The sequence below is a fragment of the Castor canadensis genome, chromosome X, assembly GCF_047511655.1.
Source record: "Castor canadensis chromosome X, mCasCan1.hap1v2, whole genome shotgun sequence".
Taxonomy (NCBI): domain Eukaryota; kingdom Metazoa; phylum Chordata; class Mammalia; order Rodentia; family Castoridae; genus Castor; species Castor canadensis.
In genome coordinates this window covers 108,214,487-108,233,289 of record NC_133405.1, presented here as the reverse complement: position 1 = coordinate 108,233,289, position 18,803 = coordinate 108,214,487, and the positions used below count along the sequence as shown (strand labels likewise).

The 18,803-nt window shown below is 38.2% G+C and overlaps 1 protein-coding gene across 1 annotated transcript in view; it reads left to right on the top strand.

Annotated features, from left to right (window-relative positions):
- Xk (X-linked Kx blood group antigen, Kell and VPS13A binding protein) overlaps positions 1-18,803 on the top strand; it is a 46,361-nt gene that overhangs the window by 3,043 nt on the left and 24,515 nt on the right. The window contains exon 2 of the mRNA XM_020182611.2: positions 4,469-4,731. Within this exon, the coding sequence (XP_020038200.1) occupies positions 4,469-4,731 (263 nt within the window). The remainder of the gene's footprint in view (positions 1-4,468; positions 4,732-18,803) is intronic.

The following is an 18,803-nucleotide window of genomic DNA, read 5'->3' as shown; positions in this document are numbered from 1 at the left end:
AGCCAAACTCCTATTCCATTTAGGTGTTTTTGAGTTCATGCAAGGTGATGGTCTGGTTAAACTACATTATAAGGCTGGGGGTACAGCTCAGTGGTAGAGCGTTTGTTTGCCCAACATACTCTAGATCCTGGATTTGATCCCAAGCACCACAGGAAAAAAAAAAGCAAAATAACCCCCTGTAGTATATTACACTAATGATTATGGACTGAATACTATTAACTCGGTTCTGCTCCTTTTTTTTCTTTAGGGAGGCATTGAAAAAGCACTTTATTTCATTTATATCTTATATTTTAGTCTTATATTTAAGTCTGTAGCTGAAGTTTGTATAGTCGTTTTTACACTAAGGCTGGATTTGAATGGCATTTTTTTTTAATTTAAAGGAAAATATTGTTGTGAATTATAATAGATATTCTGGAAAAACAGAGGGGGCATCTCTTACAAAACAGTTTAAAATCTTTTACTTATTGTTGTTTTAGCTATGTTAATTTTCACAAATCGAGAAGAGTAAAAAATAAATGAGTTACAAGTTCAAGGGATTCCCCCCATTTTTATTATTGGTATAATGAGGAAAAAATGGTACATGAAAAAATCTGGGCTTATAAGATACAGGTTAAGAAGTTCTAAAAGTCTTTATAGAACGTTGTAAAATGATTTACCATAGTATTTCTTTCTATAGTGAACTTCCTAAAGAATTTAAAGTAACAGTCTACATTTGAAGTTCATTTTATTGGCAAGGAGCTTTTACAGATAGCGTTTAATTCCATCCTCTAAAACCCTGTGAGCTGTCATTATCTTATTTTTACAGTCCAGGAATTGAGACTCAGAGAGATTAAGCAAGTGACTCTTCAAAGGCCTCACACGTTTTCCATTTAACCAGTTTGATTCTAGTGTAGCCTCTCAGAGCATGTGTGTCATATGAAGATAATATGGCTTACAAGAAATCATAGTATTTCTTTGGAAAAAGTATTTTTATTAGGGTCCTTTGTACCATAGTTATTTGTGCTGGCACCAATATACATGGTTTCAGCTAAGGAATAAACTGGTTATTATTCTTGACAAATGGAATATATGTTGTTTGAAAATGGGATAAAGTGAAAAAAAAGGATCAAATTACCAATCGGCTACATCAGGGGTCAGTGAACTGTGCCTCATTGGCCAAATACCCCCACCTTCTGTTTATGTAAGTGTGTTATTTGAACATTAGCATGGCCATGTGTTTATAGATTGTCTATAGCTCTTTTAGCGCTACAGAGGCAGAGAATTGAGCAGACCTCACCTTTACAGACCATGGCCTGTAAAGTCTAAAGTGTTTATTCTCTGTAATACTTTACAGAAAAAGTTTCCTGACCTCTGGTCTACATGTTACTAAAAAACTATCTAAACTGATTTTTTTTGGTGCTGGAGATGGAGCCTTACACATACTAAGCAGGCCCTCTACTGCTGAGTCACGTCCCTAGCCCATACCTTGAATGATTTTGGTCAAAGTTTCTAATCTCTAGCTTTATTTAGACAACCTCTCAAGCAAAGCTACAATGAAATGACCCCCCTAAACAGAATTGAAGTAATTAGGTAAGTCTTGCCAAATTCCAAAGAAACAGTAGTGATCTGTTTCTTCTAATTTTCTTAGCCAGTAGTGGTGAGAGGTCTTGGGGCTGTTCACAGATTTATTAAACACCTACTAAGTCAAATGCATTAACTGGGAAAAGCAGTGGATTCTGAGAGGCTCCACCTGGCCTTTAGAGCTACCTTTGACATTAGTTCATTCTGGAACCTTTTTTCATTTCTATTGATTAATCACTAAAGTTTCATTTTGTTAACAATTGTACAAATGATTCCTATTTCACACAGGTCTCTCCTCAGCATCAACAGAATTTTGTTTTTCTCTGAACCCTCATTTCATTCATTCATCTCTTAGCATGCCCTGGTGTTTCATTCGTTTATGTGTTTGTTTGTTTTGGTCTTTAAAAACTCTATAACCTTGATTTTATTATGGAAGTAAAACATATTTGTTTTTGAAATGACAGAAAAGAGGAAAACATATGCACAGTGAAGAAAATAAAACCTTTAATTCTACTATCCAAAGAGGACAATTCTTAACTTTTTTGTGGTGATAGTCTTATAAATTCTCTGTTAGAAAAAAATGAGCTCTGATTTTCAGTGTTTGCTGATTTCCATATGTATTTATTCCTGTCAAGTCTGATCAAGCTACTGGCTATTAACAACTAGCTTACAAAATCCCTATTAACAATCTAATTTTTAGAGTCAGTATGAGCCAGCTCAGTTATTTCACCGTTTAATTGTACAAGAGCGTGTAATTTATTTATGTGTGTTTGTTATTCTTTTTACAAAAAATGTAATTTTCTCTATGTATTCTATTGTAATTTGCTTCTTTAACTTACCAAATGTGGTAAAAATGTTTTTTTTAATTTTATTTTACTTATTTACTTTGGTTCTTGGGATTGAACCCAGGGTCTCATGCTTGCTAAGCAGGTGCTCCTCTATATCCCCATCCCAATAATTGTTTTATATCAATTGATATGTTTCTAAACTGCCAGTTTTAAAAAGTATACAATATTTCATTGCATAGATATATTATGATTTATTTAATTCTTTCATTTTGAGGGCCATTTGAGTATGGTCACAGTTTTGCTATTACAAATATCGCTATGATCCAAATTCTTGCATAGGGATTTTTTGTGAGATAATCTATGGGAAAATATTTTACAAACTAAAAGTGCTATATAAATATCAGCTGTTTTGTAACATACTATCCTTATTCGGTATATGTTCCATTACCCCATTTAGATAGTGAGCATTTCTGAATGAGCAGTATCCAGCTGACTTTGCATTCCCCAGAACACTTAGTACGTTCATCAGCATTCATCACATATTTGAGAATAAAGGTGACAATAAGTTTGTTTATTTTACCTTCTAGTCCTTATTGTTTTCAGTAGTCCAACAGTGTAAAGGAGCTAGGCTTCATTCAGTACTCAGTCACAGATTTGGGTTTTGGACCAGCTGGGGTTGAACTTGTGACCTGAACCACTTGATTAGCATTATTTTCATCTGAACAAACTTGTCCATGCTGTTTTACGTGTCTTCATGTAATATATTGAATTGTCCTTGACTCTACTGGGCAAAAGGTAGTAAACAAATTCCTCTCTCTCTCTCTCTCTCTCACGCACGCGCGCACACACACACACACACACACACACACACACGCATCCCTACATACCTTCTTTCTTCCGGGAACAAGTGAACAAAGCTAATCACAAAATATGTCCACTATGTAAAGGTTCCTGCATTTCCTTTCTTGCATCAAGGTTTTATTATGCCAAATTATAAATGTGTCCTTGTTGCCATAGTTGCCTTAGAGCAAGAGTATAAAGTTAACATTCAATAAAGTCAATAAAGCCATAAAATCTTCTAGTAGCATTAATAAGGTTGCTGTGAAAGTGCATGTTTCAGAAAAAAAGTCCTTCAACAATTTTTAAACCTGAGGCTATGAGCATTTTTCTTTCTTCTAGAGAAGCCTGTTTTCCCAGCCTTTTATTATGAAAAATTTCAAGTATACAGAAGAAAAATTGAAAGAATTCTGTTGTGACCGCCCAAGTACCTACCACCTATATTCTGCAATTAACATTTTGTTTCCCAGTTCTACCCATCCCTCTATCCATAAGTCTGTGCGTGTATGTGTACATTCTTCAAAGTAGATCACAGGTATCAGCGTGTGTATCCATATCATTATCTAGAGAGGAAATCCCAGTTTAAAAATCAGCTATTCTTTCATTCTGGAGAGGCCAGTAGTTAAGGTGCCATCCCTAGAACAGGCTTAGAATTCTATAAGTAAGACTTATCTGGCAGACCCCTGAGCAAGATTGACTTTAGGCCTGCCTGCCCTGTAAGGGCTTGTGAAGACCAAGTAGTGGGTGATATGTTATGGTTGTCCAGTGAAATCCTACATGGCAAGCTGCCCTGTACTTGACAATTGCCCAATTATATCTTCTACTTTAACTAGGGTGGTTTGGGGCTTTTACTGTATATGGAACATTTATACAAACCACACACACACACACACGCTATATTATTGCTGTCTTCCACAGCAATGTGGCAAAAGTAGCTATCTTCTCTGCTTTATAATTGAAGGAAAGGGCTCAGAAGGTAAGTGACTGGCTTAGGGCTGCACAGCTAGTATGTGTCAACAAGGGAAATTGAACTTTTTTTGTGGCTCTGAGTCCTGAACCACTTCCCATTCTCTCATAGGTTTTCTTGCCTATTTGATTCTCACTCAGTTCCATTGATCTGCTGGAGGACCTGAAGAGGACTGAGTGCTTAGAATTGGTACTGGGAGTGCATTTAGAAGGGTGATGATAGTCCAGAATATCCAGCCTAAGTAGTAGCAGAATAACTGAGTAAAGACAGACTCCTGCCTGTCTCTAATTATTATGACTCACTGATTTGTTTCCAGGTGTTTTGAAGTCTTTTGCATCTACTGTCAGTCAAGCCACAATGAAGAGCCTTATGTCAGCATCACCAAGAAGCGGCAAATGCCAAAAAATGGTCTCTCAGAGGAGATTGAAAAGGAGGTGGGCCAGGCAGAAGGCAAGCTATTCACCCACCGCTCTGCATTCAGCCGGGCATCAGTGATCCAGGCTTTCCTGGGCTCTGCCCCCCAACTGACACTGCAGCTGTATATAAGTGTCTTGCAACAGAATGTCACTGTTGGAAGAAGTATGTATATATATTCTATTGTTTTTATGTTATATTGGTGGCTCAAAGTAGAAAGCAAAACATACAGTTTGTTTTGTTTCATACATGCATTCTATCCTGAGTCTGTGTTCCAGTCACTCAGAACAGTGAGTTTAAATGGTAGCATTTTTTTCTAATGAAACTGAATTTTGGACAGGGCTCAAAAGGGAAAGCTGAACAACACTCCACTGTGAATCAGCTGAAAGATGGGCGATGCCTTATTGAAGGCCCATTCATTTGCATGTCTTGTTGTTCATATGTCTTAATGATGGCTGTTGTTAGGGGCTGAAGATCTTCTCCATTTGATTTTTCTGTGTGGGAGAGTTTAAGTTTTCTCACCATATGGTAGCTGCTTCCCTTGGATGAGTGTCCTTATAGTAAGATGACAAGGTAGAAGCCATATCTTCTTCTGTGATCTAGCCTTGGTTATTCAGGGCATATCACTTTTGTTGCCTTCTCTTTGCTGAAACAGTCAAAGTCCTTCTGAGGTAGAAAGAAAGGAGAGAGAAGTAAACTCTGACTCTTGTTGAGGACCTGGTAGAGTTCTAGAACATCATGTGGGACTGGAATGCCACTGTGGCCATTTTTAGAAAAGACAGCATGTCAGAGACTGAAAATGTAACTGCTAAAGTTGTTTTTTTTTTCAGTGCTAGAGATGGAAACCAGGACCTTTCACAAGCTAGGCAAGCACTGTACCACTGAACTATATCCCTAGCCCATACATTTTCATTTATATATTGTCTATGGATATTTTGAGGGTTATAAGGACAGAGCCCAAATAGTTGCAGCAGAGAACATAAGGCCCATAAAGCCAAAAATATTTACTCTCTAGCTTCTTGCAGAGAAAATTTTCTAACCCTTGTTATTGTTCTTCTGACAGAATTCCATTCAGGAAAATAAAATCTATCTTGTAAAATGTCATTATCACAAGGGACATCTGTGAGATATCCCCCAAGAACTTGGAAATATAAGTGAAAAATATAAATGATAAATCAAATAGTTATGGAAAAAGGAATTGGTCATGATCCTGTTAGATGGACAGATGGCCATTTATGCAGGTCTTGACCAACCCTATCTCAGGAAGGAATCTCTCACCCAGAAGGGGCAAGGCCCTTATAAATGGAGCACGGAGACTAAAGTATATCACAAAGGTAAATGTTGAAAGTGTCTGTTATATGTTTAGGAATGGGACAAACACCTGATGACAGTTTTAAACAACCCAGAGTTTATTTTGGTCATCTAACAAGAGATTCCAGGCAGACAGTGGCTGGCATTATTTCAACAATAGTACAATTTATGTCCCTGCAAATCCATAGGTCTTTCTCTTGGGTTATTACTGTGGCTCCAATCATAATAGCTCCATTCCAAACAAGAAGAGGGGCTGAAGAGATAAGGGCAGATGTCCTTCTCTTTTTATTACTAAGTATAACTTTTCCAGAAATCTCCTTAATAGACTTTATTTTAACTCTTGTTGACCAGAAGTGAACACATGGTCATCTAGCTGCAAGGAATACTTGGAAAGCCAGGTATAAGAACAGTTGCCAGCAATGGCTTAGACCATTATTTCTCAAACTTCCCTAATGGTTAGTAGAGTTACTTGGAGCCTTGTTATATAGAGAGATTGGCAGGACTCATCTCTGGGAATTGGGATTTGTTGGGTATGGAATCTAAATCTTTTTATTTTATTTCTCTTTTATTATTTAAACAAGGAATCCAAGTGATTCTATTATCAGCAAAATTTTGGAACACTGGATTAGACTAGTCATGACATGCCTGGGATTGGGGTACATTGTCCCTTAGAACAAAACTGTGTTTTCATAAAAGGCAATGGGAGTTATGGATATGAATAGGCAGCTAATAATATCTGCCACACCTACTAAATGCAGTCTACACCAGTAGAAATGCCTATCTTCTTGGCAGTAGATGGACATAGAGTCCATCAGAACCTGACTCCATTCAGAATTCATTCTGTAACCCTCTACTCTGATTCTGTATTTGCTGAGCAAACATTGACAAATTTGGCCTTGGTAGAATTTGGCATGAGAGAGAGACAGTAGAGCATGGTCACTAGAGAGTTGTGTTTTTAAAACTGTAATACAATTTATGTAACAAAAATTTTACCATTTCAAGTATACAATTCATAGCTCCTGGTATATTCACTATGTTGAGTCATCATCACCAGGATCTAATTTTAGAACATTTTCATTATGCACCCAAAAATCTCTTACTTATTATCAGTCACTTCTTATTTTCCCAGCCCCTAATCCATGGTAACCACAATTCTACTTTCTGTCTCTGTGGGTTTGCTTATTGTTCATAGTTCATATAAGTGGAATCATATACTATTAGAAAGTTTTCTTTCTCGTAGTCAACAAACACTGTGTCTATGAACTCTATTGTTGGGCGAGTTTAGCTATCCTGAGATTCCCTGACTATAGTCAGTTCTCAGCAAGGGCTTGGTAAAGTCTCTGGACCTTGGAGACTGTTAGGCTGAAGCCCAGATGAGGAAATCAGTGTTGTACTGCTCTGAGAAGGTCTCTGCAGCCTGCCATTTTGCCTGCCTGAACCTGACAGTGCCCTTCTCTCTTCCACTGTAGGTGGTAACAGTGGTAGTAATACTGTTTCACAAATGCTTGCTTTGTGCCAGACACTGTGGTGGACATCATAGCATTTCATTTTCACATTGTCCCTGTGAGGTAGACGGTATTCTCTTCATCTTACTGAAGTGGGAAATTGTACTTACAGTCCATCAGAGGAGCCAAGATTTGAGGTTAGAATTGGGTGATGTCATTCATGGATGCAGTGAGGATTGAATATGCTTTGGATTTCAGACCCTGTAGTGGTCTCTGGGGATCAAATGGTTAATAAGGTAGAAAGGCCCCTGTCATCTAAAAATAGAATAGACGGACCTGGAACAAATAATTAGTCACATATTTATGTTATTTCAGATAAATCCTGCAAAGTGAAAGGTAAGGACCCCGTGTGAAGGGATATTGGGGGAGTCTAACCAAGCCTAAGAGATGAAGCAAAGATTTCCAGAACATAGATTTATATTGAAGACTGGCACATAAGGCAGAGAAACCTGGTGATGGAAAAGCAGGACAGAACATTCTAGGAATTCAAACTTTATCCCAGAGGTAATGTGAAAGCACTGATGAGTTCCAAGCAACACAATGTCATGAGCAGATTTTTTTAAAGAAAGTAATTACTTGGGAAAAGGATTGGAAAAGAGTGAGGGGAGAAACAGGCCAGTAAATGAGGCTGCTATGGTTGCTGAGGTAACACTGATAATGGCTTGGACTGGAATAATCAGAGTGCATTATTGTTGAAATATTAAGGAAATGGAAGAGAAAACACTGTGGTGATTAATTGGATATAAAAGTGAAGCAGAAGAATGGTACCCAAGACTCAGATATGAACAGTTATAGCTATAGATCCCCATTTGTATTGGTGCAGCACCCCAGAGAAGGAGCAAGTTTGTATGGTATTTTTTTGTTTTCAGATTCAGACATTTTTCTCTTTTTTTGTCTTTTCTTTTTTGGTACTGGGATCGAAGCCCAGGGCCTCACCCATGCTAGGCAAGCACTGTACCACCGAGCTACACCCCAGTCCGACATTTTTCTTCTTAACCTTTTTTTGGTACTGAGAATTGAACCTAGGGCCTCTCAAATGCTAGGCCAGCACTCTACCAGTTGATTTGTTGGTTTGTTTGTTTGTTCGTTTGGCAATACTAGGTTTGAACTCAGGGCCTTGTGCTTGCTAGGTATGTGTGCCCTGAGTTCAAATCCTAGTATCACCAGAAAACAACAACAATAACATAGTCAGACATTTTAAGAAAAGAACACATTTAGCTCATGAAAGAAGAAGCAGATGTTAAAATCAACTCAAAAGAGAATCCAAAAAAGAGACACAGGGGTATTGAAATGAATATGTAAAACTTTTTTTTACAATGTGAGAGGATGGAAAATTGAACTCCCATTGTACAAGGCATTGAACATAATTATAAATAATGTACAACCTACAAAGGATGTCAGAAAGCTCACAGGCAATGTAAGGCTGGGACTGGAGGACCTGGAATAGTGTTTGGAAGACAAGACAATGTTTCATTTGAAACACACTTCTATTTTGCTAGAATATTAAGCAGGAAGAGTTCTCTCAAAAAGAGGGTATAGTCACTAGGGTGACCAGGTTTGAGTCACAGACATTTCTAGGCCAGGCCTGATCAGTGTCACAAAAATCTAGGTTTTCACAAAAGCAGCTAACCAGTGAGTAGCTGTATGTAGTGTAGAGATATAATAGGTTGAAATAAACACTGGATCTTAAGAGGCCCAGGCTAGTGGGAAAATCAGAGCTAATTGGGCAACACTATGTCAGGAGGAAAAGAAGCCTTGGGGAGGAGATTCTCTCCTGCTCCACAAAAGCCTAGCTGCAGTTCCCTGTTAGCCACATGGACTGCCTCCTATGTGAGGGTCCCTATTCCCAGCGGCTGAGCTCATTTACACCTGTGTTCCTTGCTGGCATTCTTGAGTACCTGATGGCTAACATCCTGGAGCAAGGAGACCCACAGCAATGGCAGAATATGCATCACCCTGGAAATATGGAGAGTATGGTGTAAATCAACTGGCAGCTCTGTCACTTCTTGGAAGATGACACCAAATATCTAGATAATGAGATAACCCATTCCAAGAAGTAATGATGCCTGGGTCTCAGAGGCTGGTTGGACCTCTCAGTAGCTGGTCCCAGCTGTCCAAATGCCCATAGATGGGGAAGACCATCAGCTGTGCCCATTAAAGTGGTTAAACCAATGCCAGTGGTTCTGAATCCTTTCAGTTTGGCATTTTGACTTGGAGGTGTCCATGAGACAACCAGGAGGAGCCTACCCCACAGAGGGCTGGAAGGATGGAAGGATGGTCAGCAATGAGTATTTGAATCAATGATTCCAGGGGAGCAGTTTCCATGTGGGCAGTGGCTCTGGTAGGAGTTGGTGGCTGGGGTAGATGGCAGAAAAGCTGTCCTTGTGGGCTCTGACCAAGAAAGGTCTTGGGAGGTCAGGAAAGTGGCTGAGGGCCTCTCAATGCATGTTGGATTCCCAGCATGATGCTGGTAATTGGGCATTATCATTGCAGCAGGGAAGGCTTCATTGGCAGGTCAGAGGTGATCAGTGAGTGTGAGGAAGAAGGTGGCACACTGTGGGCATGAACTTAGTGGGACAGGGGTTTCATTGGAAGGTCAGAGGTGGTCAGTGGGTGTGGGAGAGAAGGTGGCACACTGTGGACATAAACTCAGTGGGACAGGGGTGTTCATATGAAGATTAAGGAGTGATAGTGATACCATAAGGAAATGTACAAAAACCCAATTATGGTCAGTTTGACAAGGTACATGTGATCCTTATGAGCACTCACAGGTGCTGCTTTAAGTTAGAAATAAGATTCATATCAAGTGTTGCAGCATCTGCCCCTCACCTGTGAGTGTTCACATTTGAGGTTTTCACTGTTCATTCGGCCCCTGAGTGCCACAGTCTGCTGCCTGCTGCCCTTTCACAGAGGGTGGCTCAGAGGCTGCCCAGTTGGCTTCCACAGTAGAATCAGAGGATCTGGGTTTCAGATCCCAGTGCACCACTTCTCTAGCCAGGTGGCCTTCGACATTCATGTTTCTTCTCATCAGAGGTTTCCTCATGCTCAAGATGAGGGAGAAGAGTCTCTCCATCTTTAGTTTTCCCAAATATAAGTCTACCCGTTCCTGTAAACTGCTGCTTCACACAGCACAGGCCCAGGGTAGCCCTTAATAAACAGCTGCATCTGTTTCTTGTTCTAGCCACACATGCTCAGGTGTGCCTTCCCATGGTGCAGCTGGGCCTGGTGCCCAGGTCACTACTGGGCACTGGAGCTACTGGCTGTGACAACAACCCTTGGCTGTCCCTTGTGGAGAGACAGGAGAGTACCAAGCAGAGGGAGCATCTCTGTGTCCAGTGTTCTTCAGTGAAAAGTGAGTGCCTCTAGGATGGGCAATACCAGAGAATTAATCACTACACTCAGAACTGGACATGTTGCTTAAACATCATGTCTGATGTTCCAATTCATTGTTAACTAGCATGTACTCAGCTCATATTTGACTTGGCCCTTGAGTTTAATACCTGGACTCATATATACACTGTTTAAGATGAGTCCAGTCAAATGTTATGACAAAGCCAAATTGCTATGAAGGTTCCAACTGTCAATTTCCATACTTGTTAGAGCTGACCAGTAACAAATAGTTCATTGTCCAATATGCACACAAAGGATAGTTTGAACAGATTGAAATAAATTAATGTGTTTTAGTGTATTAGTTTATGAGTAGTATTTTAAATATGAAGAAAAGCAATGAATAGGACCTGCATTTGATATTATTTCTCCTTCAAGGTCTTATGAAGACAGATTTGTCTTTTTTGTATTTAAGACTTTGGAATAACACTGAGGAAAATGTCACTAAAGTTATTTTAAAGCAAGTTATTAAGGAAACAAATTAGCAACAGGGGGCAGGTTAAATACTGTAATTGTGAGATATTTGAGTTCTGAAAGGTAGGATAAAAGGAAATCATTAATTCAATTATGAAGGGACGTCTTTATGACACAGAGGGGCAAGATAGTAAGAGGAAAGGGAGGCTACTAGATTCTGGTCTCTGGTAGTGTGATTTTCTTGAGGGGCCATCCACATCATGGCTATAAAATGAGGAGGGTGAAAATTTATTTCAGAAGTTTAGTAAAGATATACAATTATGAGGCTGTGATCTTTTCCTAGGAAAAGATCTCTACTGAAAATGGGTAAATGAAGTTCAGAAGACAGGAATATTTTTAGGAGTTCCAGATGACAACTGAGGCCATCGAAGCCTAGAGATGGTAGTCGGCTTATTTAGGGTCCCGTGGTGAGTGTGCAGTAGAGCAGGAACAAGGGCCTCCTGCCTGTTGTCAAGGCACTTTATCCTAAAAAGGGGCTTTGAAAAAGCCCCTTTTGTTCTCCCCTGGGCAAATGAAGCTCTTCGATACCGAGGTGTTAGGGTCTCTCAGATTTCTAGGAATGCACTCAGCTCAAAGTGAGTTCAGTTTCAAGGGGTGTGGCTCAAGTGGTAAAGCACTTGCCTAGGATGAATGAAGCCCTGGGTTCAATCCCCAATACTCAAAAGAAAAAAAAATACAGAACTTTCACTTGTGTTTTATTAGGGTGGGCTGGGCAGGTTAAGAGAAAAGGATTGAGTTTATAGATCAGGACTTTGGACTTCACAAACCAAGGTTTTCAGTTAAGCTGTTCTGGAAATTCTTACCCTGACCACTTATGTGGTCTTAAAGGTGGCTTTGTAAGGACATGAGGAAACCTGTGCCCTAGAGCCTATTCTCTGAAGCATCTGAGGTACTGTCTTTTTTCACAGGGCTCTGCGACAGTCCTTTTTGGTTAACGACAACATTTCTGTCCTGTAGCTAGCTGATTGTAGGTCTTCAGGGAAGCATCAGTGTGTGTTAAAAACTAGCTGGAGATGACAGAAACTTATGCCTATGGTTCACCTATTACAAGTAAAATGATATGTAATTTTCACAAAAGTCTTGTGGGATGGCATAATAAGAAGAATGCAACTAAAGGTAGAATCATTGTTTTCTACATTGTGCAAACAATTACAAAGTTTTTGTCAAAATGCCTATAAGCATAATGATTATGGGAAAGGTAAATAATTATGAATTTTTGTCATTTTAGCAGACTGGCAGATCTCATAGGTATAACTAGTCCAGTCCTATGTAACCACATACTTCCCTTACCCAGTTTCATAACATAGTAGAAATGACCATACTCATTTACAAATACAAAGAGCCTTTTTGAAACATGTGCAAATAATAAACAAAAGTATGTAAACTAACATTATACTAATCAGTTTTTCAATGGTTTATCTTACTTAGAAGTGATCAAAAAATCATTGCATATCTAATTTCTAGTTTACCAAAAATTTTGCAAATGTTTTTCAAGGTAGCATACTATAGAACTCATTACTGTTCATCAGAGCAATGATTTAATTTGCTTCAACATAAATGTAGGTATTTCATAGTCTTAAATATTCAGTATGAGTTACTCTAGCTCATTTGATCAGAATCCTGTATAAGTTTAGGAAAAACATCCCCAAGAAGCATAAAAATGTATGTTTATATTATATATAACACTGATAAATCAGGGAAAACATACTTGTTTACATTAAACTCTTAAGCTAGTCTTATTTGCTAAAAATTTACATAAATTATGTAAATGTGAATTTCTAAAATGGTTTTGTATTCATTTCTAGAAGCACATGTACTTTTAAACTAGCACATTTAGAATATTGATAGTTTAATTTTCATATTTTAGGAAATTTTGTTATATTTAATTTATATAAGTAATTATTTGTCTAGATATGCTAATTAGAAGAAACATCCTTTAATTAAGACTTTATAATCTTTTTTTTTTTAATTCTTTTTTTTTTTTTCATTTTTCTTTTATTATTCATATGTGCATACAAGGCTTGGTTCATTTCTCCCCCCTGCCCCCACCCCCTCCCTTACCACCCACTCTGCCCCCTCCCTCTCCCCCCCTCAATACCCAGAAGAAACTATTTTGCCCTTATTTCTAATTTTGTTGTAGAGAGAATATAAGCAATAATAGGAAGGAACAAGGGTTTTTGCTGGTTGAGATAAGGATAGCTATACAGGGAGTTGACTCACATTGATTTCCTGTGCGTGGGTGTTACCTTCTAGGTTAATTCTTTTTGATCTAACCTTTTCTCTAATACCTGTTCCCCTTTTCCTATTGGCCTCAGTTGCTTTTAAGGTCTCTGCTTTAGTTTCTCTGCGTTAAGGGCAACACATGCTAGCTAGTTTTTTAGGTGTCTTTTTTTTTTGGATTAGACACAGAGTCCTACAGTCACAGAAAAGTAGCGCTTTCAGCTTCAGTCCTACAATTTCAGGCTTGAGTCACATGTCAACACAAAATCATAAAACTTCCTCAGCCCAAATTTCAATAGCTGTTTTCCTCCCAAATGGCATGAAATTCTTAATAGATTTGCGCTTAAACTAACTAACTAACTAACTAACTAATAAAAACACCAGATTTTCTGTTGCCTTTCACTAAATGGAGACTAGATTTCTGTAAACCATGAATATATATAGAGAAATCTCTAGATGTTCAGACCCTAAAATCAAATTCCCAATCATTTCTACCAACAATGAGAAATAACTGTTTTTTCATTTATTCATATGTACATACATTGTTTGGGCCATAACTTAATGGCCATAAATGAACCAAAACAAAATGGAAACACAAAATTAGTAGAGAGACCGATTAGAAAGTGAGAGTATCAACAAAGCTCCATTGACACTCTGGATTCACATATTAGAGCCAAGAAAAGACACTCCTGAGCTTTTATTACACATAAGGTGCACTTCTGTCTACAATGTGTACCTTGCTCTAACAGATGAATCTATAGGGCACCCTGTTATGTATTCCAAAGTGGTTAAAAGGTATTTTCAAAAAGGGCACAATCATGCTACTTGTATGTGTATAAATCTATGTTTTTTATTCATGAAGGAAAGGGCAGATGTTATAGCCAGTTCAAAAGAGAACAAAGGAATGTTGATTAGAAATATTGAAATAAGTATGTAATCAGAGACAAAACTTCTTTTATGAAATTTGAGAGGGAAGACAATGAAATTCTATAGGATAATGCATTTTGCATGTATACCAATGGCCTGACAGACAACCTTTATCGTAGAGATAGTAAGCAACATGGCCTGTGACAACCACAGGAGATGCATTGACCCCTAGATTATGGAGATGGCAGCACACAACTCTGAGTGCCACCACTTCATTAGGGATGAGACAGTCAGTCTAACTGATGATGTGTCCCATTACAGGAAGAATTTCTGATGCTTGGGTTCCAGAGCCTGACAGGGATCTTTAGAGCCCCATCCGTTGGTAAAACCACTCACAGTTCAGAGAGCCCTATGCTGTTGCCACTAACAAACGCTATCCCTGACTTTAAAAGTGTGAGTGTGCTTCTGACTCCTCTCAATTTCTGTCATTTTTCATTGGAGGTGTCTATGGGACATCTAAGAAGAGATATACCTTAGAGATGTTGAAGATTTTGTGTGGAGGCAAGAATGGATGTATAGCCTGGAGAGCTAAATTTGGGGCCTGTAGTAGGCTCTTGGTCACTCTGAGTCACATGTCCATGCAGCTGTGGTGAAAGATTCTATGCACATCGTCCACATCCCACCTCGAGCATGTGTCCCTGCACACACTGCAGTGTTTGTCTTCTTTTCTGTCTTAGGGGTCTCTCCTAGCAGGGAATGTAGTGTACATACTGATGTGAAGTATGAGGAAGCTAACACCCTTGGGGGTACCCCAAAACTGAGGGAGATGGTAGTTAACGGATAAAGTCTCTCTAGCATTCAGATGGATAATTTAGGGTCCAATCTACATTGTCCTCTGTGGATCTCCAGTGGGAACAAGGCACCATTTGCAACAACACTAATCAGTTTAATAATATAGTTTTCTTTAGCCTTGTGTCTTTCTCTTTGTTGCTCCCCTTCTCTTCATTCTGCCTCCTAGTCCTGTCTCCCACATGACCTAAGTTTGTCACAAGCTCTGCTCTTTTGAAAGTAGTCATCTGAATAGAGATGATAATTTGAGCTCCATAAAGCTAGGCATGTGCAGCTGTTAAAAAGGCAGCTAGTTTCATCCAGGGAAAAATTCTGTCAGATGGAGGCTATGAAAGAATAGAGGAGTAAGTATTTTTGAGGTTTGTACTAGAAAGTGAATGAAGTCTTGCACTAAGCATTCATAGTTGGATAGGATACAATAGAGGATTTGTTTGATTATAGCAGTTGTAGTTCTCAGACAAGCAAGCTGGATGGCTAAAAGGCCATGGTCAGCATTTGAGTTAGTGATTTCAGAAGGATTTATTATTTCTTGAATTCCCAGGAAAAACATTCTGAATAACTCACTCCCACTGTGTCACTTCAATTGTATTTGGGGAAAGGATGAATAAACTAGGATTCACTGGTCTAATTTTATAATACAGTTCTTTGAACCTTGGTAACCTGACAAAATCATCTTTTACTTAATCACGTCACTGCCCAGAGATCTACCGTGGCCAAACACATTGGGTGACTTCTGAAAAAACCTTATTTATTTTGTTGTTTATTTCCAGAACCAACTATAGAAGTCACTAAAAGTAAGATTTCAAGATGAAGGGTACTAGCAACAAAGATAGCCAAGCACTTCACTCTGTGGCTTGCTAAACTGAGAACCCACAGCCCATCCCACCGTTGCTTATTTCCCTTACAGATAGTTTGCTCTACCCTGGAGTTTAGAAACATTCTTAAGCATATAGACTAAGCCTGCTTTTTCATTTGTAGATTTCTGAAAGAGACTTGAAGGAACAGCCTAAAGTGAATAGTGACCGTGGTGTCATATGCCTGGAAAGAGGGGGTAAGAGGTCTCTGCCATATCAGCTAGCTATTGGTGAATAACAAACTACCCAAGATTCAGTGTTTTACATAATAAACATTCATTGTTACTTAATACTCTACAGGTCAGCCTGGTGTATTAGGGTTTCCAGAGAAACAGAACAGAGAGAAAGATAGATGGATTGATTCATTATGGAAATTGGTTCACACAAGTATGGAGGCTGAGAATTTGTACCATTTACTGTGTATAAGGTGGAAACCCAGGAAAACTGGTGGCATAATTCAGTTGAGAAACAGGAGCTCTGATGTCCAAAGTGGGGAGAGAGAGAAAGAGAGGAAGAGGGAATGAGAGAGAGAGAGAGGAAGAGGGAGGGAGGAAGGGAGAGAGAGAGAAAGAAAGAATAAATTCACTTTTCTTCCTCCTTTTTGTTCTATCAATGAATTGGATGATGCCCATCCACATTGGTGAGGGCACACTTTCTTTTCTTAGTCTACTGAATAAAATGCTAATCTGTTCTAGAAACATCCTCACATACAGAAATACAGAAATTATACTTTATTAGCTAACAATGCATCTTTTAGCACAGTCAGGTTCACAGATGAAATTAATCATCACAGCTAAGCAGTTCTAGTCTAGGTTGATCTTGGCTGATCTTGCACAGAAGTAGGCAGTCATCTTGTGGGTCAGTTGGCAATGACTGATTTAGCATAGCTACACCTGAAATGACTCTCCTCCATGTAGCTTTCCTGCAGGCTAGCCTGGTGGTGGCAAGATGCTGAAACAGTCAAAGTATGAAAACCTGCAAAGCTTCTTTGGTATAGGCTTAGAACAGGGACACCATCACTTGTTCTACATTCTATTTCCACAAGCACAGTTAAGAGAAGATTGAGAAAAAGTAAATCTTTTTCATGATAAAACCCCATGGAGTTGAAACTGAGTAGAAAATTTTTACTTTTATTACACAGAAATCAGCCGCCTTTAATCATCAGCCTGATGAAAAGACCTGAATTTTCCCATTAAAGCAATACCTGCTCCCCCTTTCCACATGGCTTATCTATAAATATTTACAAACATCAATGCTATTTCCTTTTGGTTTTCTATTCTCCAGATCCTCCAGTTATTTCTCTAATGTCATGCTTTGCAGGCTTTACCATGAAGGCTACAAAATAAAATCTGACTTTTCACTTTTTTTATAAAACATATCATCTATAATTGAATGAGCTATTATAGAGCAAAAATTAATGGGTGAAATGTTTTATTTTTGCTTTCATAAGAACACTGTGGTTTTATTTATGTGCCCAAATGTTGTGACTTCTGAAGAAACTGAATCACACAGTTGCTTTATATTGAAGGATAGTCTAGTAAATTCTCCCAAGACTTCTCATCTTTTATCTTGACAGTAATATATGTTATTATTTTAATTTAAATTCATTTTAACCGATACATAAAAACATAAAAATTATACATATTTGTGATGTCTGATATTGTTGAACCATGTGATATTTCAATATATGTATACACTGTGTAATGTTCAAATCAAGGTCAACATATCTTTCCCAAAATATTTGTTATTTCTTTATGGTTAAAACATTCAAAATCCTTTCTTCTAGTTTTTTTTGAAATACACATTATCTGTAGTTACATTATTATAGTGTAATAGGTCACCAGCACTTACTACTTAGATCTGACTATAACTTAATGCCCAATCCTTGGCTAACCTCTCCCCAGCCTCTGGTAACCACAATTCTATCAATGTCTATGAGATCAATTTTTTTTAAGATTTCACGAATGAAATCATGTGGTACTTGTCTTTCTGTGTCTGGCATATTTTACTTAATATAATGATATCTAGTTTCATCTATGTTGCTACAGATGACAGAATTTCATTCTCTTTTAATGGCCAAATAGAATTCCATTGTGTTTATGTACTCTTTCTTTATATATTCATTAGTCAATAGACATTGAGCTTGTTTCCATTTTTTGGCTATTGTGAATAGTGGTGCAGTGACAAAGGAAGTTCATACGTCTCTTCAACATGATTTCATTTCCCTTGGATATATACCCAGCAGTGGGATTGCTGGATCATGCAGTAGTTCTATTTTTGGTTTTTTGAGGTACTTCCATGCTGTTTTCTATAATAGCTATACTAACTTATGGTATATATTTAAATATCTAAAGGAAAGAATTTATTTTTTTCTTGTTACATCTTCTGTTCTTGAATTCAATCCCAAGGTAGCAGTCTGTTGAGATAAAATTTTGAATCATGGTTCTTACATCTTCCAAGTATTGAAGCTCTCAGTTTATATCTTAATCCAATAGTTGACAACTGTGATGCTAGGAAGACCCAAAGGCCATAGTCCTGCTCATGCCATGAAACACCTTAGCCTGAAGAGTACAGGTACAGATTGCTTATCCTGTTGTGAACCTAACTGTACTTACATTAGCATATTTCCTTGATTTTTCTGATTTGTCCATAAAAGTATCAAGAAAGCTTCTTTTGTTTGCTTGTTATTTGTATGGTTTTTCTTGAGGCCTTGGAGATAACCACACACCAACATCTACAATATCCACTCACCTATTAATTGTGATACATT